The sequence below is a fragment of the Diceros bicornis genome, chromosome 5 (assembly GCF_020826845.1).
Source record: "Diceros bicornis minor isolate mBicDic1 chromosome 5, mDicBic1.mat.cur, whole genome shotgun sequence".
Taxonomy (NCBI): Eukaryota; Metazoa; Chordata; class Mammalia; order Perissodactyla; family Rhinocerotidae; genus Diceros; species Diceros bicornis.
In genome coordinates this window covers 38,589,813-38,614,722 of record NC_080744.1, presented here as the reverse complement: position 1 = coordinate 38,614,722, position 24,910 = coordinate 38,589,813, and the positions used below count along the sequence as shown (strand labels likewise).

At 45.1% G+C, this 24,910-nt stretch overlaps 1 protein-coding gene across 2 annotated transcripts in view; it reads left to right on the top strand.

The window, feature by feature from the left end:
* DNAJC17 (DnaJ heat shock protein family (Hsp40) member C17) overlaps positions 1 to 24,910 on the top strand; it is a 33,370-nt gene that overhangs the window by 1,337 nt on the left and 7,123 nt on the right. For both annotated transcript variants that reach the window (XM_058541254.1, XM_058541256.1), the window contains exons 2-7: positions 21,323 to 21,392; positions 21,709 to 21,767; positions 22,002 to 22,089; positions 23,493 to 23,578; positions 23,823 to 23,919; positions 24,518 to 24,561. In XM_058541254.1, the coding sequence (XP_058397237.1) occupies positions 21,323 to 21,392; positions 21,709 to 21,767; positions 22,002 to 22,089; positions 23,493 to 23,578; positions 23,823 to 23,919; positions 24,518 to 24,561 (444 nt within the window). The remainder of the gene's footprint in view (positions 1 to 21,322; positions 21,393 to 21,708; positions 21,768 to 22,001; positions 22,090 to 23,492; positions 23,579 to 23,822; positions 23,920 to 24,517; positions 24,562 to 24,910) is intronic.

Sequence of the window (24,910 nt, the reverse complement as noted above, 5' to 3'; positions counted from 1 at the left end):
AGAATGGACACGAGTGGAGGGTGGATAGAGGAGCTACCACTAGTGAATCAGGTGGGACTGTTGTCTAGGCAAGAGACCAAGGTCTAAGCAGGGCAGTGCGGTTGGGATCCAGTTTTCACTCAGATGAGATGAGGGATATGTGAGAAAGCTCTTTACAAAGGGTAACAGGTGCTGCTCCATTTAGTAGGGGAAGCACAACTTTGTAATACTAGGGAGAGTGTGGTCAGTTCCTTAAGAGGGATACAGACAGAGTGCTGTGGATGTTCAGAGTAGGCTGAGGTAGCTTCTAGTTTGGGAGAAGGGGTGGGGGAGATAGAGAAGGCATTTGAAGCCTTGAAGAATAGGCAGAGTTTGGATGTGTGGAGATGGAGGAAGTGTATTCTGAGAAAGGGGAGAGTGGATACAGTCCAGGTTGTGTGGAGCATAGGCCAAAAAGAAAGAGTAAAAGAAGATAAACCTTGAAAAGTAGGTTGGGGCCTTGTCATATTCTGTAGGGCCACCTGGAGGACCAACAGATATTTAAAGTATATACAAGGAAAGCCTCCTAAACTTTGGTTGTCTGATCATGTAGTCTAGGAGTTCTTAATTTGGGGTCCAAAGAAAGGTGCCAAGAATTGAATAAACCCCTGAAATCGTATATATATATATATATATATTTATATATACATTTTTTGTGTATTCATTTTTGAGGAGAGGAGGTAATTCTTATCCAAAAAAAGTTAAAGAAACTCTGCTCTAGGCCAACCTCCTGTGTTACTGATGGTAAAACTGAAGCTCAGAGAGGGTGGTTAGTGATAGAATTGGGACTAGAACTCAGACCCCCTGATGCCCAGCCCAGGTCAGTGCTCCTCACACTGTGTCACTCTGGCCCTGTCCAGCACCATACAGCTCGGTGGTAGTGATGAGCACCAACATCGTTCAGACCACTTCTCTGAATCCCAAATCTGTATAACCATCTACCTATTTGATGTCTCTGTTTAGATGCTTCACAGGAGTCTAAATCTTATGATATCCAGAATTGAACTGGAAATTCTCTCTCCAGACCTCCTCCTTCCTTGGACTTCTCCATCTCAGTAAACAGCACCAGTGTCCATCCACTTGAGCTAGGAACCTGGAGTCATTCCTGACACCTCCCTATCCCCTCACTCCTGCCCTCTAGTCCATCACTAGGTCCTAATGAGTCAACCTCCCTAATAAATTTCAAACCTGTTCACTTATCTCCATCTCCACCACCACCACTCCAGCCCAAGCCCCCATCAACTTCCATCTGAACAGTTAGAGTAATCTGCCAGCTTGTCTCCCTGCTTCCAATCTATTCTATTTCGATCTGTTGTGCTCCTCCAATCTCTTCTCACAGAAAATGGAATGATCTTGGTACTCTCTTAAAATTCTATTGCCGATGCCGGCCCCGTGGCGTAGCGGTTAAGTGCTTGCACTCTGCTGCTGGCGGCCTGGGTTCAGATCCCGGGCGTGCACCGACCACTTGTCAGGCCATGCTGTGGCGGTGTCCCGTATAAAAGTGGAGGAAGATGGGCACGGCTGTTAGCCCAGGGCCAGTCTTCCTCAGCAAAAAAAGAGGAGGATTGGCATGGATGTTAGCTCAGGGCTGATCTTCCTCACCAAAAAAAAAAAATTCTATTGCACTTTTAATAAAATACTCAGTAGAGTTTCCTCTAGTTTCCTACCCGTTCATACATGCTTTTTCCTCAGCCAAGAATGCTCTTCTTCCTCTTCCATTAATCTGGATTACTTTTACTTTTCCTTCAGAACTTAGCTTAAATGGCACTTCCTCAGAAAGGTCTTGCCTATTATTCTATTTCGTGGCAGCCAGTTCTCCTTTCCAGCACTTATTTTGGTTTGCAGTTATGTATTCATTTGTGTGATTATTTGTCTCATGCCTTACTCCCCTCTGTAAGGGAAGTAGACCTGGGAGCTCTGAAGAGCAGATCTGGTCCATTCACTTCTGTAGCAGCCCCCTCCTTGGTGACTGGCACAGAGTAGGCTCTCATAAATATCTGCTGAATGAATCAAGTAGTGGCTACAGAGACCACTGGGACAACTTGACTTAAGAATCAGGAGACCTGGGGCACTGCCCCACTCAGGGCCTGATTTTCCTCAAAGGTAAAATGAGGAAGTTGGGCAAACTATGGCTTCAGGAGTCAAATGGCTCATATCTGTTTTTTTAATGGCCCAGGAGCTAAGAATGGTTATTACATGTTTCAAGGATTGTAAAAAAACAACCACCACTCAACAACAAAAAAAACAACCTGATTTAAAAATGGGCAAAGGACTTGAACAGACATTTCTCCAAAGAAGATATATAAATGGCCAATAAGTGCATGAAAAGATGCTCAATACCGCTAGTCATTAGGGAAATGCAAATCAAAACCATAGTGAGATACCACTTCACACCCACTAGGATGGCTATTAAAAGAAAACCCCAGAAAGTAACAAGTGTTAGCGAGGATGTGGAGAAATTGGAACCCTTATGCATTACTAGTGCTGCAGCTACTGTGGAAAACAGTATGGTGATTCCTCAAAAAATTAAACATAGAATTACCATCTGATTCAGCAATTTTACTTCTGAGTATATACCTCAAAGAAGTGAAAGCAGGGACTCAAACAGATATTTGTACATCTTTGTTCATAGTAGCATTATTCACAATAGCCAAAAGGTGGGAGCAACTCAGGTGACCGTCGACAGATGAATGGATAAGGAAAATGTGATATATACATGCAATGGAATATTATTCAGCCTTAAATAGGAAGGAGAGTCTGATGCTGTTACAACATGGATGAAACTTGAAGACATATGGTAAGTGAAATAAGCTAGTCACAAAAGGACAAATATTGTATGCTTCCTCTTATATGAGGTTCCTAAAGTAGTCAGATTCCTAGAGACAGAAAGCAGAATGGTGGTTGGCAGGGGCTGGAGAGTGGGAGTGGAATGAGGAGTTGTTTAATTGGTACAGAGTTTCAGTTTTACAAGATAAAGAGTTCTGGAGGGCCAGCCCCATGGCTTAGTGGTTAAGTGCGAGCGCTCCGCTGCTGGCGGCCGGGGTTCGGATCCCGGGTGCACACCGATGCACCGCTTGTCCTGCCATGCTGAGGCGGCGTCCCACATACAGCAACTAGATGTATGTGCAACTATGACATACAACTATCTACTGGTGCTTTGGGGGAAAAAAAGGAGGAGGATTGGCAATAGACGTTAGCTCAGAGTCGGTCTTAGCAGAAAAGAGGAGGATTAGCATGGATGTTAGCTCAGGGCTGATCTTCCTCACACACACACAAAAAAAAATAGTTAAAATGGTAAATTTTATATCTCTTTTATGTTAAATGTATTTTACAATAAAAACAAACGAACAACCAAACCAAAACAAAGAAGAATGTGTGACCAAGACCGTATGTGGCCCCCTAAAATTTTTGCTGTCTGGCCCTTTACGGAAAAAGTTTGCCCACACCTGCTAGAATTAGGGACAAGTCCAACTTCACGTTTCTGTACGTGGAGCTAGCACTTCTGCAAATGCTTTTTCCTCTCACAACAAACCTCAGAGGCCCAGAACTGGGCTAAACACCACCATTCATGGAAATTTAGGGAGTCAGCAATTCCCAAAGATGACATTTTTCTTCCCCATCCAGCCCTAGAGGAGATAGGTAGGCGAAGGTGTCATTTGCTTGTAAAAGCCTTGAGTTGAGGACCTGGATTTGGTATGGAAGTGCTCCTGGGGAGAGTATCATGCTCCGGGGAATCCAGTCTCCTGCTAGAAGCTGAAGCAGTGAGCCCCAGATTCTTACGTGCTCATGTGCACATGCTTGTGCACGCATGCACACACATACGCTCATGGGACGGGGCAGGGCCCCAGGGCCTGCCAGAGTCAAGAGTAAGTCGTGGATTAATGCCATTTGCAAATCCTCAAGAGATTATGAGGTAACCTCAGGAAATACCTGGGTGACTGCAGTGCTCTTCTAACCCTTTTCCTGGTTCGGTTCTTGCTCCCTTGAGCCTCTTCATGTAGCAGCCAGAGTGAGCCTTTAGATTGTAAATCAGATTGTTTCACTTCTGCTCCCACCTCTCCAGTGGCTTCTCATCAGTCTTAGAATAAAACCCCAAGCCCTTTCCTGGCCCATGGGGCCCTCGTTGCCCCTCCTGCACATTCCCTGCCGTTCTCCCTGTGCTCTGTGTGCTCCGGCCACATCAGTCCTCCTGGGATTTTTTTTTTAATTGTGGTGAAACATACACAACATAAAATTTACCGTCTTAACCCTTTTTGAGTGTACAATTCAGTGTCATTAAGTACATTCACATTGTTGTGCCACCATCACCACTATCCATCTCCAGAACTTTTTCATCATCCCAAACTGAAATTCCATACCATTAAACATTAACTCCCCATTCCCTTCTCCCCTCAGCCTCTGGTAATTGCTATTCTACTTTTTTCCCTATGAAATTGACTATTCTATGTACCTCATAGAAGTGAACATACAAATATCATAAATATTTGTCCTTTTGTGTCTGGCTTATTTCACTTAAAGTTTTCAAGGTTTATCCATGTTATAGCATATATCAGAATTTCCTTCCTTTTTAAGGCTGAATAATATTCCATTGTATGTATATATACCACATTTTGTTTATCCGTTCATCTGTCTATGGACATTTGGGTTCTTCCCACCTTTTGGCTATTGTGAATAATGCCTCGGTGAACACGAGTATTCAAATATCTGAGTCCTACTTTCACTTCTTTTGGGTATATAACCAGAAGTGAAATTGCTGGATCCTATGGTAACTCTATGTTTAATGTTTTAAGGAACTGCCATACTGCCTTCCGCAGCAGCTGCACCGTTGCACATTCCCACCAGCACAAGAGTTCCAGTTTCTCTGCATCCTCTCCAACACTTGTCATTGTCTGTGTTTTGGATAATAACCATCTTCATGGGTGTGAAATGGACCTCCAGTGATATTTTTTCAGACCCAACACATTCCTGCATCAGGGCTTTTCCACTTGCTGATGCTTCTGCTTAGATCATCTTTCTCCAGGCAGTTGTGTATCGCACTCCCATACCTTATTCAGATTTCCATTCAGATATCACCGCCTCAGCGAGGCTCTCCCTGACCACCTATTTAAACTAGCTTCCCCCACACCCTTACTCTGCTATATATTTCCAAGTGGTACATCTCACTACTGCACATTTTATTACATACCCATTTGCCTATCATTGGTCTCCTCCAGTAGAATGTAACAAATCCAGGAAGGAAGGGACTTCCTCTGTTTTTTCACTGCTATCTCTAGCACCTAGAACAATGCCTAGCCCTTGACAGGTGCTCAATAAATCCTTGTTGAATGATTGCATGAATATGCATTATTATTTTCTTAGGCAGTAAAACTTTGTGATAAAGCGAAATTACTAGACCAAAAGTAAATATATTTAAAAGCTTTTTCAAAATTGTCTTTCAGAAAGGTGGTACTGACTCATACTCCCATCGGCTAGGTAGGAGATCACCTCTCTCTCTGCGCAGCCCCCGTCCTAGCTCTCTAAGGCAGCATGCTGTGTGCGCAGTGCCCAGGGCCTTGCCCAGAGCAGGCACATGCTGGATCTTTATTCAGTCAAACTTTACAGTGTTCTACAAATTCAAATTTTCGTTCCCTTTCCCTTTCTCCATGTGTGGTTTAGAGGAGGGTAGAAACATTTCCTACAAACAACATTTGATTCTACAAACTTTTAGTAAGTGCCTGCCATGTGCCAGCCTCAGAGCCTGGTGCTAGAGATACAGAAGTGAAGAGAGCAGTCTCTGTGAGGTCGCCCTGTTTTTCTGTTTCCAGCTTCTCTGTCTCTTGCTCCTATGGCGCATCATTTTGAAATACAGACGTTAAAGCTGATAATTCTAGAAGCTGATGCTTTCTAATCAGATGATGATTTCCTAGAGAGTGTAATGTGGTACAGAAAATAACGGTTTTTATAACTGATCTTAACAAGTAAGGCCAGGAATTCTTGCTTGTCGCATCTACTGTGTGTTCAGAATGGATGGAAATCATAATAGAGAGCATTGAGCAATGTTGTAAATGCGCCTTTATAATCACCTTTGTGCTTGTCCCCAGTGATAGTTAAGAAAGTGGACTTTGGAGTCAGACTCCCTGGATACTGACTGGCTCCATGACTTACCTAGTTTGTGACCTTTGAGCAGATATTTAATCTCTGTGTGCCTTGGCTTCCCCGTCTGCAAAATGGGAGTGCTGGCAGTCCCCCCTTGTTGGCATTGTTGTGGGCTCGATCCATATAAAGCCCTTAGCACGGCGCCTGGCACAGATTGAGTGCGCGCTACCAGTGAGCTCTTGCTGTTACCACTGTCGCTCTACCATCCTTACATGTGAGCGCTGAAGTCAAATACAGGTCTCCACAGCTCACATCCGAGGTTCTCTCCACCCCGACCCCTTCTCTCTCATTCCAGTCCTGACAGACCCGTGCTGATTTACCTAACACGACACTGGTAATTCTCGACTGAGGCAGTGGTCAGGGTAGAATGGAGGTGGGGAATCAGGTAGAACACAACTGAGCATCACCAGATTTCACTGTTTAGTTCAAACCTACAAATGAACGGAATTCATCACCATAGACAAGGTACTGGGTGGGAGTGATGGGACTTTAGAGCTAAGACATCACTTCTGCTTTCTGGCAGCTCACACAGTATAGTGAACAATGAATTCTGAGGTACAGTGAAAAAGATTCAATAAAAGTATATGAGGAAAATGCTGTAGGGATAAAGAGGAAGACATGATTCATATGATTGGCAGGATCAGGGAAGACTTCCCTGAGGAGGTATTTTTGTGCAAATCCTTGAGGGGAGAAAAGAATATATTGCAGCAGGGTTAGAAGGGATCTTTGTGGTCATTTACTTTCTTCATTTTATAGACAGGAGGATGGAGGTCCAGAGAGGTTATGGAACTTGCCCAAGATCACTCAGTGAGTGAGGGTTGGGCCAGACTGGAGCCCCAGTTTAATATTCTTTCCACTCCTGTGCAGCCAACGTGTGTCTTTCTCTCCGCAGCTTCCCCTTTCATTTGCAGCCTCTTTTTTTTTTCTTTGGTGAGGAAGATCAGCCCTGAGCTAACCTCAGTTGCCAATCCTCTTCTTTTTCCTGAGGAAGATTGGCCCTGAGCTAACATCCGTGCTCATCTTCCTCTATTTTCTATGTGGGACACCTGCCACAGTATGGCTTGATAAGCGGTGCACAGATCCGCACCCGGGATCTGAACCTGCAAACTCTGGGCCACCGAAGCAGAGCGTGCGAACTTAACCACTACGCCACCGGCCGGCTCCACATCTGCAGCCTTTTGAAGGGTATAACTTGCTGTACCTTAGCAGGTATCGCTTGGTGAAGGCAGGTGCTTGAAAGTACATTTTGATAAACTCTTTCGAGACTCAAATTTTAAGTCTGTTTACCAGAAAAGCTACCGTGGAAACTTAATATTGACATTTTCAGGGAGGGAGGTTATATTTTTTTATTGCTTTAAGGAAAAGGCTATTTTGCCTTTATGCTAGCTATTATCTTTATTTAAACTACATATTTCTGTTATACTCTAGAAGGTGATGTACCAACATTGTTTCTTAGAGATTTAAGAAGAGTAGGTTTTTGAGGACAGAGGACAGAGAAGGGCTTGAACGAAAGGCATGAGCATGAAGGTGTAGAAGTAAAAGTGCCTGGCATGACAAGGAATGGGGCATTGCCTCGGGCTTGTTGAGGATATGGCTGGAGCTGAATCTGAAAAATGTGGTGTCTTTAGGCCTCTAGGCCCTCAAGTGGTTGGACTTGATTCTGTGGATTCAGTCCACTCTCTCCAACAGGAGCCTTTCCCAAAGCCTCTTACCTCCAGACCAGGTGCTGAGGCCTCGAGGTTGGGCACTCAGCCTGGTTTCACTTGTCAACAGTTGTTCATTCACCAAGGGCCTGACCAGCGCTGGGTTGGAGCCAGGCCTCAAAGTCCTCTGATCTTTGGTGAGGAAGATCTTCCTCAGGAAAAAGAAGGGGATTGGCAACTGAGGTTAGCTCAGGGCTGATATTCCTCACCAAAGAAAAGTATCTCTCTGATGGTTAACTCACTCCTGGGTTTGGCTTTCTGGCTGAAGCTCTGGATTTTTGAAGTTCCTTGGCTGCCTGTTAAGTCAAAAGGAATGATTCATTTGTGTTTGTAAGCTGTAAGCTATTCATTAACATTCAAAATCATACCTCACATTTATGTGACACCAAAGTGCTTTCACATAAATTACCTCATTTGATGTGATCTTTAAAACAAGCCTGTGAGGTAAGCAAGGACTATTAGCTCCAATTTATAGATAAGAAAACTAAGGCTGAAAGAGTTTACTTGACTTGCCCAGCATAAGGTGGCTGGAAAATGCAGAGTGCCTGTGCAAACCCGAATTTTCTATTCCTCTTTCAGAGATTTTTTCCATGACCCATCCTTTAAGAGAATTAGGACAAGAGACAGGTCTGTAGGCCCCAGAGAGCCTCGCAGCTCCGTCTGTGACATAGATAGAGATTTGACTCTGTGAGTAAAGCTGCCTGACCCGGGTAAACCCGACAGGTATGAAGCTGATCTGGACAGCTTGAGGAAGTGCATTAAAGTTTGCGTTCAAACTACCGAAGTGCAGTTTCCATTGCAGTGAGGCAGCACTCAAAATATTCCCTGTTTGCATAACTGCTTTCTCTATTGTTGCTGTTCTTGAGTACTGTTATTTATTTGTTATTATTTTTCTTTAAATCAGTTCACTTCTTTTTACTAATATAAATTTTTTTATAAAGGAAATCAGTGCATTAAAGGAAAAAAAGAAATGAATGACATGTAGGAAGTAGCAGGGCCCAGAGAGAAGGAGTTCTCCACCTTGGGAGAGGGCAGAGACTGGGCAGAGAGAGTGGCTCTGGGGCTGGGAACCCAGGTCTCCAGGGGCTGATGGCAACAGCAGGCAGTGGGGAGAAGTGAGGGGCGGCCAGACCCAGGGTATCTGACACATCTGAGGGGTGAGCATCTCCAACCTGAGACAAGAAGGTGGGCACGGATTTTGGAGTCTGAGCCTGATATAGGGGTGCTTAGGGTCAGGGTGGGAGGGAGGAGACAGGGCCTGAGAGAAGGGGGTCTCTGAGGAGGAGGAGGACCGTGGACTGGGCTCCAGGTGGGCAGCTGGTTTGGGGAAGTGGGCTAAGAAGGAGGGCAGAGCAGAGGTTGAGGCCCAGGAGTGAGTATTAGGTCAGCTAAAGGTGGGGGGACCCAGAGGTGAGAGCCCAAGGGATGGGAGGAGCTGACGAGTGACCTCAGGGGTGGGCTGAGGATCCAGATCCCAAAGGGCGCATAGTGGCAACGTTTGGGGAGAAGCAGGCCAGGCCCTGTGCACGGTCCCAGTTGGTCCAGGCTGCACAGGTCACTGTCCTGAGTCTGGACCATGGGCATGGTTAGCAGACTAAGGGAGATGTTGGTGTGAGGCCCGAGTTCTCCCAGAATCATCTCGGTACCACCAGCGGGCACCCTGGTTGCTCTGAGCCTTAGGAGCAGTCCATGGTTTCTGTAGTCACCAGGTATTTGGGGATTTTTCTGTAGTGCTCTTGCAGTGTGGGCCACAGGCTGTAAGGAGGGAGAGTGACCAATCTTTCAAGCAGAGGGACTTCTGGATAGGTACCCAGAGCTCTGTGGTCTACTTCCTGCCTGTACCATCAGACAGTCACATAACCTCTGGTGTTTCGGCTAGTGCGGGGATGGGGAGATGTCTGCCTCCCTCAGGCTTGAGGAGAAATTACTGCCTGCACTGAGGTTACTGACTGTTTCCATTCCTGGAACTGGGCCTGGTAATGGCTTTCTAGCCGATTGACTGGGATGGTTTGTGCATTCAATACTTCTTGTAACATAGAGCGGCCTCCCTGTGTGTCATCTGTAACCAAGTCCGACCTATGAGTCTAGCTTTTGAGAACTGGGCCTAATTACTTGTACCACTTACTTACCTGGCTCCAAGTTTTATTATAAGAAAGGACAGCAGCCTTTTAAAAAAAATAATGTCTTCTTTGTAGGGCACCTATCTTTTAAGTTAATGATGGCTATTTTATATTTATTGGACCCTTTAACACCTTGCTTTTGTGGGTGACTCAGGAGTTCATTCCCCTCAAGAGGTGAAACTGGAGACAGATGGATTGTCAGAGGCCCTTCTGTGCCTGGTGCCAAACCCAGTGGAGATGGTGGGGACCCAGCTTCCAGCCCCCTCCCCTGCTCTGGGCTCAGGTTGCTGCAAGTGGCAGAACCAGTTATGGAGGCTCCGGGACGGGCTGGGTGGCTGCTAATTCATGACTCATTCTTCCCCTCTGTGATGTGGGCTCTGGGGGAATAACATATCGTTCCCACTGTGGTTTTCTTGGCGGTCTGCGGTAGTGATTTCTTCCCTTCTCCAGACTTGGTTTCTCAAGAGGAGGTGTTAGCAGGTAGAAGGGGAAATTGTGAAATAGTGGTGAGGTCTCCTAGCGTCCAGACAGCACCGCTTCCTCCTACTCCTCAGCGCGCCTGAAGTAATTGACATAGTTGAGGCTTTCTTACTATGTTTAGGTTTCGAACAAATGAATGCTTGCCCCTTTCATTCAATAGGTTTTTATTGTGTGCCTACTAAGAGCCAGGTGCTGTGCACTGGTGCTGTTCTGGGCCCTCGGGATAAGCAAAACTCCTTGCCCCCTGAAGCACGTTCCCTTTATTTGTAAGGGGAACCCCCATAATACCTGTATGCTCTCATTTAAGGTGTCATTATAAGCAGTTTGTTTGTTTTTCCAGGCCATACCAGAAAAGAAACAGCAGGTTAGAAAGCACTTCTAGGGAAATGCTGGAATCTGGTACAGTCTAGTAAGGGCTGACTAGGGAAGAGATAAAAAACCTATAAAAAGTAGAATTTAAGATCATCGCCACCTAAGGAAGCATAGGAAAAGCCTGACTCTTAGCCCTCAGTATCACTTGTATGTGTTGTACTGTTCAGTAGTTTATGTTCTGGATGATGATCTTGAGACCTGGAAGACAGACTAAACTCAAGTAGTGTCCTAGGATGGAGAAGGGGAGAGGGTAGGCAGTAACATTTTAGAAAGATGTCAAGAGAAAGACCACACTTCTGCAAACGAGAGTTTCAAGTCCTCGTGGGTTGTATGTTGATCTGAGATCTTTGTCGTTGTGGGGCTGGGCCTTGGAGACAGCCTGGTCTTCTGAGAAACCATGGTCTGGGCTGGGGGCATTGGGTGGGAAGCCCCTCAACTGTCACCTAGCTCCTCTCTGTGAAGTCTCAGGAGATGCAAATGAATGTTTCCAAGTGCTAAGGAGACCAGGGCGGTTAGGGGAAACCTATAGGTCAAGAAGGAAAGCTACAAGTGTTAAGACAACCCAAGAGCCTTTGGCAACTTCCTGTGGCTGCTTCAACCCTGCCTCAGTGGTCCCAGCCCCTGCAGACTCAGTTTCATGGAGGAGCTGCCAACCCTGATGCCTGGGATTAGACAGTCCTGTCTTTATCCCATGTCATTATACATGGTGCCTCTCAATTTCTTTGTCCTGAAAGTTCCTCTTCCTTCCCAACTTGATCATAGTTAAGAAAAATACTGTTGCATCTTTTTGCCCTGAACCCAGCCTCTTGAGCTGCTAATAAGGTAGAATTATTTCATAATAAACAATATTGACACTGGAAGCTTTTCAGTGGCCTGCTGTGTTTACATGGTGAGAAATTCTTCAGGCAGCAGTCATTCCAGGAGGGCTGGGCAAAGCTGGGAATCCAGTTTGTAACACAAAACACCAAACTTCAGGCCAACTGGTTTAAAGTCAAAACTGACCTTCCAGGCTAAAACCCAGGAATGGGCCCTGCCCAGGGCAGGTTTAGCAGCTAAAGATAGTGATAACTAGTTAATCAGGACAGACACACTTGACCAGCATTCTTAGACCAGCTGGGTTTTGGTTCACAGCTGCCCTGGAAGATCTCAGGCTACCTACCTGTGCCCTCCACACTTTGAATGAGAGTATTTCAGAGCCCCTGGGGCTAACCAAGGGTAGAATTTTAGAATTGCCCCCAGCAGACTTGAAACCAGCCCTGTCCACCTCAAGAATTCCAATTGGGCTGACCTGGGCCCACTGTGGACCCACATCAGTCCCTGGAGTTCCTGTCAAGTTGGTATACTGGGCTAGTGTCACAGTTTACCTCCCTCCCAGGAGTGGCTAAGCGAGAGGTTTGGAACTTATGTTGAGTGCTAGTTTTTGTCAGGTACTTCACATGGGTTATTTTCTTTAATCCTCACAACAGCCCTCTGTGTAGGGGTTACTTCCTTCACTTTGTGATTGAGGGCAATTCGGTAATTTGCCTGAGGTCATGCTAGTAGTATGAGGAAATTCAAAATTTGAAAACACATCTTTTAGACTCTAGAACCTTCTTTCAGTGAACCATGCTGCCTCCTAGCTTAGAATAGTAGAAAGAAGCTAAACATCCCTGTTTTTTTATTGAGATATAATTGACATATAACATTATATTAGTTTCAGCTCTACAACATAATGATTTGATATATGTGTATAGTGAAATGATCACTGCAATAAGTCTAGTTAAAATCCATCACCACACAGTACAAATTTTTTTTTCTTGTGATAAGAACTTTTAAGATCTACTGTCTTAGCAACTTTCAAATATACAATACTTATTATTAACTTTAGTCATCTTGCTATACATTACATCCCCATGACTTATTTTATAACTGGAATTTTGTACCTTTTGACCTCCTTCACCTATTTCATCCACCCCCCACCCCCACTCCTGGCAATCACCAGTCTGTTCTCTGTATTTATGAGTTCAGTTTTTGTTGTTTTTTTTAGATTCCACATGTAAGTGAGATCATGCAGTATTTGTTTTTCTCTGACTCATTTCACTCAGCATAATGCCCTCAAGGTCATCCATGTTGTCACAAATGGCAAGATTTCCTTCTTTTTTATGGCTGGATAATATTCCATTGTATATATATACCATTCTTTATCCGTTCATCCATTGATGGACACTTAGGTTGCTTCCATGTTTTGGTTATTGTAAATAATGCTGCAGTGAACGTGGGGGTGCATATACCTTTTTTTGTTTGTTTTTGATGAGGAAGATTTAGCCCTGAGCTAACATCTGTTGCCAATCCTCCTCTTTTTGCTGAGGAGGATTGGCCCTTAGCTAACATCCGTGCCTATCTTCCTCTACTTTATATGTGGGACGCCTGCCACAGCATGGCTCGATAAGCGGTGCACAGGTCCACACCCGGGATCTGAACCCTCGAACCCCAGGCCGCCGAAGCAGAGCACGCAAACCCAACCACTACGCCACTGGGCCAGCCCCTGCATGTATCTTTTTGAGTTAGTGTTTTCATTTCCTTTGGATAAATACCAAAAAGTGGAATTGCTGGATCATATGGTAATTCTATTTTTAATTTTTTGAGCAACCTCCATACTGTTTTCCATGGTGGCTGCACCAGTTTACATTCCCACCAACAACGAACCGGGTTGTTCCTTTTTCTCCCCATCCTGGCCAACACTTGTTATTTCTTGTCTTTTTGATAATAGCCGTTCTAACAAGTGTGAGGTGATATCTCATTGTGGTTTTGATTGGCATTTCCCTGATGCTTACTGATGTTGAACACCTTTTCGTGTACCTGTTGGCCATCTGTATGTCTTCTTTGGAAAAATATCTATTCAGATCCTCTGCCAATTTTTTAATCAGATTGTTTGTTTTTTTTACTGTTGAGTGGTATGAGTTCTTTATGCATTTTGGATATTAACCCTTTATCAGATAGATGATTTGCAAATATTTTCTCCTATTTGGTAGGTTGCCTTTTCATCTTCTTGATGGTTTTCTTTGCTGTGCGGAAGCTTTTTAGTTTGATATAGTCCCACTTGCTTATTTTTGCTTTTGGTGTCAAATCTACAAAATCATCGCCAAGACTGATGTCAAGGAGCTTACTGCCTGTATTTCCTTCTAGGAGTTTTATGGTTTCAAGTCTTAAGTTCAAATCTTTAACCCATTTTGCATTAATTTTTGTGTATGGTGTAAGAGAGCGGTCCAGTTTCATTCTTTTGCATGGTGCCATCCAATTTCCCCAACACCATTTATTGAAGAGACTGTCCTTTCCCCATTATATATTCTTGGCTCCTTTGTTGTAAATTAACTGACCATGTATGTGTGGGTTTATTCCTTGCCTCTCTGTTCTGTTCCATTGATCTGTGTGTCTGTTTGATGCTAATACCATACTGTTTTGATTACTATAGCTTTGTAATGTAGTTTGAAATCAGGAAGTGTGATGCCTCTAGCTTTGTTCTTCTTTCTCGGGATTGCTTTAACTATTCAGTCTTTTGTGGTTCCATGCAAATTTTAGCATTGTTTTTTCTATTTCTGTGAAAAATGCCTTTGGAATTTTGATAGAGATGGCATTAAATCTGTATATTGCTTTGGGTAGTAAGGACATTTTAACAATATTAATTCTTCCAATCCATGGGCATGGAATATCTTTCCATTTATTTGTGTCTTCAGTTTCTTTCATTAGTGTCTTATAGTTTTCAGTGTACAGGTCTTTCACCTCCTTGGTTAAATTTATTCTTAGGTATTTTATTCTTTGTGATGCAATGATAAATGGGATTGTTTTCTTAATTTCTCTTTCGGATAGTTTGTTATTAGTGTGTAAAAATGCAACTTTACTGAATTTGTTTATTAATTTTAACAGTTTTTGGTGGAGTCTTTAGGGTTTTCTATGTATAATATCATGTCGGGGGCCGCCCCATGGCGTAGCAGTTAAGTGCACGTGCTCCACTGCTGGCGGCCGGGCGTGCCCCGATGCATTGCTTGTCAGGCCATGCTGTGGCAGCGTCTCACATAAAGTAGAGGAAGATCAGCCCGGATGTTAGCTTAGGGCTAGTCTTCCTCAGCAAAAAGAGGAGGATTGGCATGGATGTTAGCTCAGGGCTGATCTTCCTCACAAAAAAAAAAAAAAATCATGTCATCTGCAAATAGTGAGAGTTTTACCTCTTTCTTTTCAATTTGGATGTCTTCTGTTTATTTTTCTTGCCTAATTGCTCTGGCTGGACTTCCAGTACTATGTTGAATAAAAATGATGAGAGTATAAATAAATAAATCTTCAATAAATAAATCCTTGTCTTATTCCTGATCTTAGAGGAAAAGTTTTCAGCTCTTTACTATTGAGTATGATGTTAGCTGTTATTATATATAGGGCACTTCAAACAGCTTGCCACACAGTAAGCATTATGTAAGTGCTAGCTACTATTTTTTGGAATGTAAATGATTTCTGACTTTCTCTATTATAAATAATGCTATAAATGAACAGCAGTATTTATAAATATTGTGTGAATTTTTAAATATTTCTTTAGATCAGACTCTTAGAAGAGGCCTTGCTGGATCAAAGTGTCTGAACTTTTCAAAACCTCCTGATATGTACTGCCAGATTGCTTTCCAGAATCATTGTTATCAATTTACATATTCACCACAAAGCCACCAACATTAATAAATACCATCCTTTTTTTTCCCTCGTTGTCAATTGACAGGTGAAAAAGGACTAATTTTTGTGTGTGAGGCTGAACATTTTTCATGTTATTAACCATTTATATTCTATGAATTGTCTCCATGTTCTTTCTGTATTTCCTTGTAGTTTTCTTTCTGTATTGAGTTCTTTATATAGTAAGGATTGTTTTGTTGGTCATATTTCATGGCGTTATCTCCCTCAGTTTTCATTTCCCCTGTCTTTTATTTTGTCTATGATTTTTGACTTAAAGAAATTTAAAAATTTTCCTCGTAAATCTGTTCATTTTGTGTATGTGTGCCTGCACATGTGCACACGTGTGTGTGATTTCTTCTCTTGCTTTAATGCTTAGGAATTTCTTCCCCATCCTAAAGGCAGATTAATAGTCCCATTATTTTCTTTCTTTTAGGTTCTTTTAATTTTGTTTTTTGTATTTAGTTTTTGATCTATCTGGAATTATTTTGGTATATGGTTTGAGGTGAACATCTAACTTTTTTTCCACTCAGTATAATACTTTTTTTTTTGTGAGGAAAATTGGCCCTGGGCTAACATCTGTTTCCATCTTCCTCTACTTTACACGTGGGACACCTGCCACAGCATGGCTTGACGAGGGATGTGTAGGTTCATGTCCAGGATCTGAACCTGCAAACCCCGGGCCGCCGAAGCAGAGCCTGTGAACTTAACCACTATGCCACCGGGCTGGCCCCAGTGTAATACTTTTTAATAATACTTTTTACCATACATTGAATTTTTACATTTCCTACTGTATAAGCCAGGCTTATATGTCCCATTAATCTTGCCTTTCTGTTTTACGATACACTTTCTCAGCTGACAGAGAATGTCGAGGTTCAAGTTCTTTGGCCTTGGGGACCCCAAAAGCCTCATCTTCTGAACTCAGAAGGCGATCCACATCTGGCCCTGCTCATACGCACCAGGGGGCTTTCCTTTCTAATTGTTCTACCCTCTGTTTTATGAATCACACATTCCTTACGAATCACGTTAACTTTCTTATATTTTCAGTACTATACCTGAGTTAACGTCATCATTCTTTAATCTTTGTTTTCTCCTCTTCTCTGCCAGGTTAGCATTTCTTTGCCTGTACGTCTGCTCTCATTTGCTCTTCACCCCAATGCTTCCTGTGAAGCATTTCTTCATCCGGAGTCTGTGCATTAAAACCTGTTTGTACGAATTTGTTCTTTTTCTAGTTTTCTTCCATTACTTTTCTTGGGTTGAAGTTTTTTAATTAACCAGAATATCCTTTAACAAAAACATTATTTCAATGTTTTATTGCAACCATGTCTCTCTGTTTTTACGTCCTTTTCTTTTCTCAGTACCTTTTCCTCATTAAACCAAAACTCTTATATTTATCCTTTAAGCTGGTCTGGGGCTTGAAGAGAAGTGGGCTCTTTTACACCCTATCTGGAATATTCTTTCCAGCTCTCTGCTGGGAGAACTGCTACTCACCTTTCAGACCCAGCTCAGGTATTGCCTCCTCTGGGAAGCCTTCAGGGCTAAAATTAGTAACTATCTTCTCTGTGTTTTCATTCTTATGGACCACTTTTGTGGCATCTCACACTGTAACCATAACGTAATTCATTGTTTTCATGGCCATCTTCCTTGCTAAGCAGTGTCCTCCCTCTTTAGTGTCTGGGAAATGCCTTTTTCTCTGTATCCCCAGCTCCAGCTCAGCCCCTGCATATCCTAGATGCTCCATCAGTGGGTCCAGGAGGTGGGGTAGATTCAAGGCTGTACTGAAGGGCGCTCAGAGAGCTCTCCTTCTACCCTTAGACGTGCCTCCCTAGGAATGAATAGCAGCCTGACCTTGACTTTCTTGCCTCACCTGTCTCCCTACTAGTATCCAGCCAGTGCATGAAACTGGTCATTTTTTCCTTTAGATCCTGAAACACAGAATGTTCAGCCCCTTATACCTTTAAAGGGTGATTTGGAAATACCAGGCCTTGAGGTAATGGGGGTCTGGGATTCATCAAGTTGATTGGGGCAGTTGTGTTTGGTTCTAGATGTTGGGAGTATGGGAGGCTGGAGGAGTTGGGGTAAGATGGGGGTCCACCCAGACGGGGAGTGAGGTAACCTACACAACTAGACCTAGGTCTAGTTGTACTGTTGCTTCAAATAAAATCTGCTGAGACTGTTACAGACATTTGTCAAAGGAACACATTCTGGAAAGAGAATTGATAAGGAAGCAAATTAATATATGTAGATTAATTTCCCATTATTACATAATTAATTTCTTTCAGTTTGAACAATTTTGTTTCCTCATTTAAGTAAAAAACCAGTTTTCTGATATAGAACATCCAAAATGAATTACAAAACACAAAACAGGGCCGGCCCCGTGGCTTAGCGGTTAAGTGCACGTGCTCCGCTGCTGGCGGCCCCGGGTTCGGATCCCAGGCGCGCACCGACGCACCGCTTCTCCGGCCATGCTGAGGCTGCATCCCACATACAGCAACTAGAAGGATGTACAACTATGACATACAACTATGTACTGGGGCTTTGGGGAAAAAAAAAGGAGGAGGATTGGCATGGATGTTAGCTCAGAGCCGGTCTTCCTCAGCAAAAAGAGGAGGATTAGCACGGATGTTAGCTCAGGGCTGATCTTCCTCACAAAAAAAAACAACAACAACAACAACACAAAACAGTATTTAATGTCATTCCTTTAGAATGAAATCCCAAAAGCATTCTCTCAAAAAAAAAAAACAAAAAAAAAAACAAAGAGTGTACTACCACCCAGGTGACCCATTGTTCCTTTCATCTTGCTTTTTTTTTTTTTTAAAGATTTTATTTATTCATTTTTTTCCCCCCAAAGCCCCAGTAGATAGTTGTATGTCATAGGTTCACATCCTTCTAGTTGCTGTACGTGGGACCTGGCCTCAGGTTGGTCGGAGAAGTGATGCCTTGGGGCGCGCCCGGGATCCGAACCCCGGGCCGCCAGCATCAGAGCGCGTGCACTTAACCGCTAAGCCACAGAGCCGGCCCTCACCTTGCTTTCTTTTTGGTCCTTCTTGCCCCCTCTCTCCCTTTTACTGTCCCTCTTAGATTTACAAAAAAGAACATATAACACTTTTAAAGAGCCCCGCGATACAAAAGAAACCATCTTCCACAGAATCCCCCAACATCAGTAGGGCATGCCTGCTAATCCTGGTTCTGAGGAAGTTCATCCTGAGGGAGGTGTCAAGGGTGAGGAGATAGACACCTCCTTCTCCCTGCCTCTTCCCGTCACCCATCGCAGAGAGGGCAGACCTGGGACCAGAGAGAGAAGTGGGGGTAGAGAGGCGGAAACAAACCTCAAAAGACTCCTGTGTGTTGGAATGATCAAGGGGGAAGGTTTAGAAGAAGGCCCACCATGCAGTCAACATTGGAATCTAGACAAGAGGGCGGGGGAAATGGAGAAAGAACATTAGCTTTTGAGCTTTCTGTTATATATTTTTGTATTGTTTTACTTACTGAAAAAACAAAAGACCCTAAAATATAAAGAATATATAATAGAGGCTTGGCTTCAAATAAAAAAATGTGGGGCTGCCCTGTGGCTTAGCGGTTAAGTGTGCGCGCTCCACTACTGGCAGCCCGGGTTCGGATCCCGGGTGCGCACCGACACACCGCTTGTCCGGCCATGCTGAGGCTGCGTCCCACATACAGCAACTAGAAGGATGTGCAACTATGACATACAGCTATCTACTGGGGCTTTGGGGAGAAAAAAAGGAGGAGGATTGGCAATAGATGTTAGCTCAGAGCTGGTCTTCCTCAGCAAAAAGAGGAGGATTAGCATGGATGTTAGCTCAGGGCTGATCTTCCTCACAAAAAAAAAAAAAGAGAAAAAGAAAAGAAATGAGGCCGGGGACACAATCGAGGAGGCAAAAGGAAGAGAAAGGGAGAAAAGGTGAATGATAAGGGGCCTAAAGAGTAAAGATGATGTTTCAAATGTAAGACTTTATAAAAGTATGACTTTCCCTTCCCTTATATTTTTTTAATAGTGAAAACAGCTCGATTTTGTTGTTGTTATTTTTTAATGGTGAAAGCTAGGTTGGAGTGGGGAGGCCAGCAGGTGGCCCAGGTGAGCATAGGTAGGCAATTGGGAAGGTGAGAGGCAGTTCTGCATCCTCGCTGCTCAAGGCCTGTCCTGGGAGTGGTTCCTGCTTCCTCCCGCTCTCGAGCTGGTGAGCTTAGTTGCCCTGGCTAGTGGAGGTGTGGTGCTGGCTGTGGCCCAGCAGGTGGCAGCACACCCCAGAGGTCCTGGGCTAGGCAGCTGCCGGACCTCCTTAGCTGTGGAGGTGGTAGTGGAGTCAGGCATCTGCCCACCAGCCCTCCCCTGGGGGCACTGGCTGCTTGCCTCTGCAGGTCCTTATTTTGCACGCTTCGGATAGACGTATTTATTGGTTTCTTCTGAGAAGCCCGGAAAGCCAGTCTGTTTAGCTGCTGGTGGAAGTTCTGGGTCCAGAGGCTGCTCCTCCCAGGAGGTTTGAGCAGCAGGTAAGATGTGCAGGTGGAAATGAGGGCAAGGCCTCAGGAAGCAGAGGGCAGATTCTGGGATTTTGTGCTCTGCCTTCCCTTAGAACAGCTGAGTGGTAATATATGAAAGAGAATCTTGGTAGCTATGTTTGTTTATTTTTACTAATATAAGAAATAATAATTTATTTCTTTTTAGTTTAGAGAGATGCAAAGATAAAAACTAAAAATGGACAATAACTTCCTCACCAAGATAACCCCTATTGACAATAAAAATGATAATAAAATAAGACTTTTTTGAAGTTTGAAAATTTGAACTACAGAGAGGTATAAAATGAGAAGTGTTTCCCTCCCCTCCACCTTAGCCTCTCTCCAAAGGAAACCACCGTTGAGTTTCTTATGATTGCTTCAAGAAAAAAAGAAAACAAAGGTCTTGCACACAGCTGAGTATCTGTAACTATTTATATTTCTTTTATTTGTTTATTTTAAACCCTGAAGTGATCATATTGTATATACTGTTCTAAGCCTTGTTTTTTTTACACACTGTACCTTGAAGATCTTTCTTTTTTTTTAAATTGAGATATAATTGACATATAACATTATATTGGTTTCAGGTGTACAACGTAATGATTCCATATTTGTATATATTGTGAAATGATCACCACAGTAAGTTTCATTAACATCCATCACCATACATAGTTACAAAATTTTATTTTTTTCTTTTGATGAGGAATTGAAGATCTTTCTAGTCAGCACATATAGACTTCTGTCATAATTTTTTTAATGGGTCTCCCTGTTGATGGAGATTTTGGGTGGTTCCAGTTGGGGGCTGATATAAACAGTATTACAGTGGACATCCTTGTATATTTATTTTGGCATACTTCTAAAAGTCCAAACTCTTAGGAGTAAGTCAGAGGGAAAGTACATTTTAAAATTTGATGGCTAAATTTTCCTCTAGAAAGGTTGCCCCACTTTACATGCCTGACGAGAGTGTATGAGAGTGCCAGTTTCCAGGTGGCGGTAGAGAAACCTGCCCCTGCCGGGAGCCCTTTGACATCCACACTGGTGAGATTGGGTGCTCGGCAGGAAGTAGGCTCTGCCCCTCTGCTGCGGGGCAGCAGCCAGCTGGCTCCATGGCCTCTGCCTTCTCAACTGCAAATCTCCTTGGTGGTTGTGAGGTGACTGTGTCAGTGTGGGAGCTGGCAGCCTGTCTTTTAGCGGTGGGGAACACTCCCTCAATTTCCGTTACTGCTTTAGCAAGGTTTTCCTGTCTGTCCCGGGGTCAGAGAGTGAATAACCACATCTTCTGACTCTTTCCAGGTGAAGAAGGCATATAGGCAGAAGGCCCTCTCCTGCCACCCAGACAAAAATCCGGATAATCCCAGGGCAGGTGAGACTCTTAGGCACGGGAAGAGGGAGACCTGCTCACCTGGGTATGGTGTTTCCCTGTCTCCGCTCCCATGTGAGTGCTGTGGGGTGCTGCTGCACACAGCCTGGCTTTGGGTGCTGGGCCCCAAGGCTGCACTTTGCATGTTAGGGGCATCTGGTCAGTTGCTGATTCGCACGCCCTTCTTTGCTGGTCCATCATCTGCCGACGTCAGCTTTTCTGCCAGCCTATGGCTTCTTTGAGGGGCGTTTTTGAGGGAGCACACCATCATCAAGTCTAACTGTTTTTCTCTTCTCTCTTTTTTGCTCCTTATGTTTAGCTGAACTCTTCCACCAGCTTTCTCAGGCCTTGGAGGTACTGACCGATGCTGCAGCCAGGGTGAGCACATCCTCCTCTATCTGAATTGTCCCCCACGGATAGAGACCACCGTGGCACCTCACCCTCCATCTTCTATACTCTGCCATGTGGCACAGACCTTGCTGTCCCAGCCTGGAGACCCGGTCACCGGGCTGCTTCCCAATGGCTCTGGGGCCTGGTGGTGGGGCCAGGTGGGGCTGGGCTCTGTGCTTCGTCTCTGGCTGACTACTCCTTGGTGTTGCTTTCTCCTGCCAGGCTGCATATGACAAGGTCAGGAAAGCCAAGAAGCAGGCAGCAGAGAGGACCCAGAAACTTGATGAGAGAAGGAAGAAAGTGAAACTTGGTAGGTGACATCGTGCTGCTGGGTGGCCTGCAGTTTCCCAGGGCCATTTTCACGCAGCTCCCTCACCTTTCTTCTCGGAGCTTCAGTTCCAACAACTCAGCTTTTTCTCCTGGCTCTGGGCAGAACCCTGTTCTTAGGGGCAGATCCTGAAGGACACTCAGAAATAATAACAATGACTAGATTTACCATTAGCTAAGCACTGTGGAAAATGTTTTACTGTCTCTTTAATTATCACAACTATCCAAGGAGGTAGGTATTACTACACCCATTTTTTATAGACAAAGAAGTGAAGGCACCGAAGGGATGAGAACTTGCTGGAGCTGGGATTTAAGCCCACGCAGTGTTCTCAGTCACTGCACCGTCCCGGATCTTTACTCATCCCAGCCTTGTTTCTGCACAGAGCTTTCACTCCGAGAAGTCCCCTCAGAAAGATCCAAAGAGGTCCAAAGACCCTGATTCTTTTTTTTTTTTAAACAGCTTTATTGAGGTATATTTTGTATATCATAATATGCACCCATTTCAAGTGTACAATTCAGTGATTTTCAGTAAATTTACCGAATGGTGCAACTGTGACTGTAATTCAATGTTAGAACATGTCCATCACCCCAGTAAGATTGCTCCAGGCATTCTTTACTGGATTTTTCTCCCCTTCTCGCCTATTTGATGTCCGTATATTTAATATGTACATATACCATCCCAATACACCCATCTCTCTATCAAAAACAAACAAATAAACCTGGAGGTTCTAGGTAAGTAAAGTGCACAGAAAAGAAAGCAGTGAGTCTCAGGCCTGAGAGAAGGCTTTGTCACGGCAGCTGGCCTGGCATAGGGCCACAAGCACATTTCTCTTGGAAGGCGGGCAGGGCTTCGGGACCTGGGGTGGTGTCTTCACAGAGTCGGCCATGCCTGTACGAGCTGCTGTAGCCGGTCCACAGTGAGGCTCGGTGGGTATGAGTTGGGAGGGTAAAGGAGACAATGGGAACTTGAGCTCACTGGTGGGAAAAGCATCAAAGCCAAAGCAAGGTCGCAGGTCAGGCTGTGGTGCCAAACCACAGGAACAGAGGCCAGCAGCTCCACCCACTGGCATCCCTGGCATGGCCCTGGGCCACCGACATAAGCACCCACCCATGCCCTGTTCACTGATCGAGAACCAGCTTGGTCATCGTGAGCTGACTTAACTCTTCCAGACCCCAGCCTCTCAGCTGGAGCCTATAATTCTTCTGTGCTATGACTTGTCTCAGTAGAAATTAACTTGGGAGCACATGGGCATGGAGGGAGGGGGCAGAGTTACTGTATGGTTTCATCCTGTGTGAGACCTTGGGGAAGCAGCACGAGCTGGGCGGGCTGAGGCCATGTAGAAACTGCTTAGACCAGACATTGGGTCATTAAACCTTTGTGCCTAGACCTGGAGGCCCGGGAACAGCAGGCCCAGGCCCATGGCAGTGAGGAGGAGGAGGAGAGCCGGAGCACCAGGACGCTAGAGCAAGAGGTGAGTGTCCAGGCACACTGGCCTGAGGCCATCTGCAGGAGGAGGAGGGTGGACCTAGGTGTCGGTTGTGGGTGGGGAGGGCATGCCCTTTCCACCTTTTTCTTTGGGATCTGGGTAATCTGTCCCACCCGCAGGTTGCTGAGCCCTAGCCTGCAGGTGGAACCTCCCAGGGACCTTTACAAGGTGAGCCAACCTGGAACTGGATCTGCACAGAATTGTCAACCCCCCAACCCCCGCTCTGCAGATAGAACGCCTGCGAGAAGAGGGTTCCCGGCAGCTGGAGGAACAGCAGAGGCTGATCCAAGAGCAGATACGGCAGGAACGGGAACAGAGGTTGAGAGGTGAGAGTCCATCACCCCCACCCGCCCTCGCCTCCGAGGCAGCTCCAGATGCCCGGAGTGGCCACACTGGCTGCTCGGTGGAGTCGCTGTGGAGGCTTCCACCTGCTGGAACCCCAGGGACACCCCACTGGGACACATGCCACCTGTCCCTTCTTCCTACCAGTTTTCTGGGGCCTATTTGCTTTTCACTCTGCCTGCAATCTCCTGGCCTCTCTTGTCTCAGCCCCAAGCAGAGCTGGCTCTATTTTGAAGCAGATCAACAGGGGCAAAGGCTCTGGGACACTTTGTTTCAGTAGAACTGTGTGGTCTGTACCTCCACCTCTTGCCCCCAGAAGGTATTCACAGCCCTTCGTTGATAAAGTGCTAACTGTGGCCCTCAGCAGGCAGCTGGGCAGACCGGCCCTGGGGTGGCAGCTCCTCGGGATGGCGGTGGGATTGCCTCTATCCTGCCCGCCAGGCTCCTCAGCAGGGCAGGGCAGATGCTGCCCTTGGTCAGGAGTGACTTTTTCTAGGTCCTTATGGCCCTGGGCTGTGTCTCCTTTGGGAGAACCTCTGGCTTCCTCATATTCTACCTTGCTAATTTCCCCCAATTTTCTAGGAAAGGCAGAAAATCCTGAAGGCAGAGTGACCCCCAAGCTAAAGGTGAGCTCTGGGGGATCCATGGGCGGCGTCACACTACCTTCTGTCAGCAAAAACAGATACTTCCGGTGGCTCAGGGGGTTCTGGCGGGGATGCTGGATCTCTGGGAGCCAGCACCACTACCCACATCCTCCCATTCTGCTGCCTGGGGATCAGGATGGCCTCTCAGAGCTTACCGTGAAAGGCTGCTCTTAGCACTGACGCTTGCAGGGCAGCACGCTCCAGAAGCTCTCGAAGGAGAGTATCTTACAGGGCTGGAAGCATGGCTGTGGGTGAGCAGGCCGCCTGCCTGTCATTTTCAAGGGGAACACATTTTTGGGGAGTGCTCCCTAGATTACAGGTGCCTTCAAGA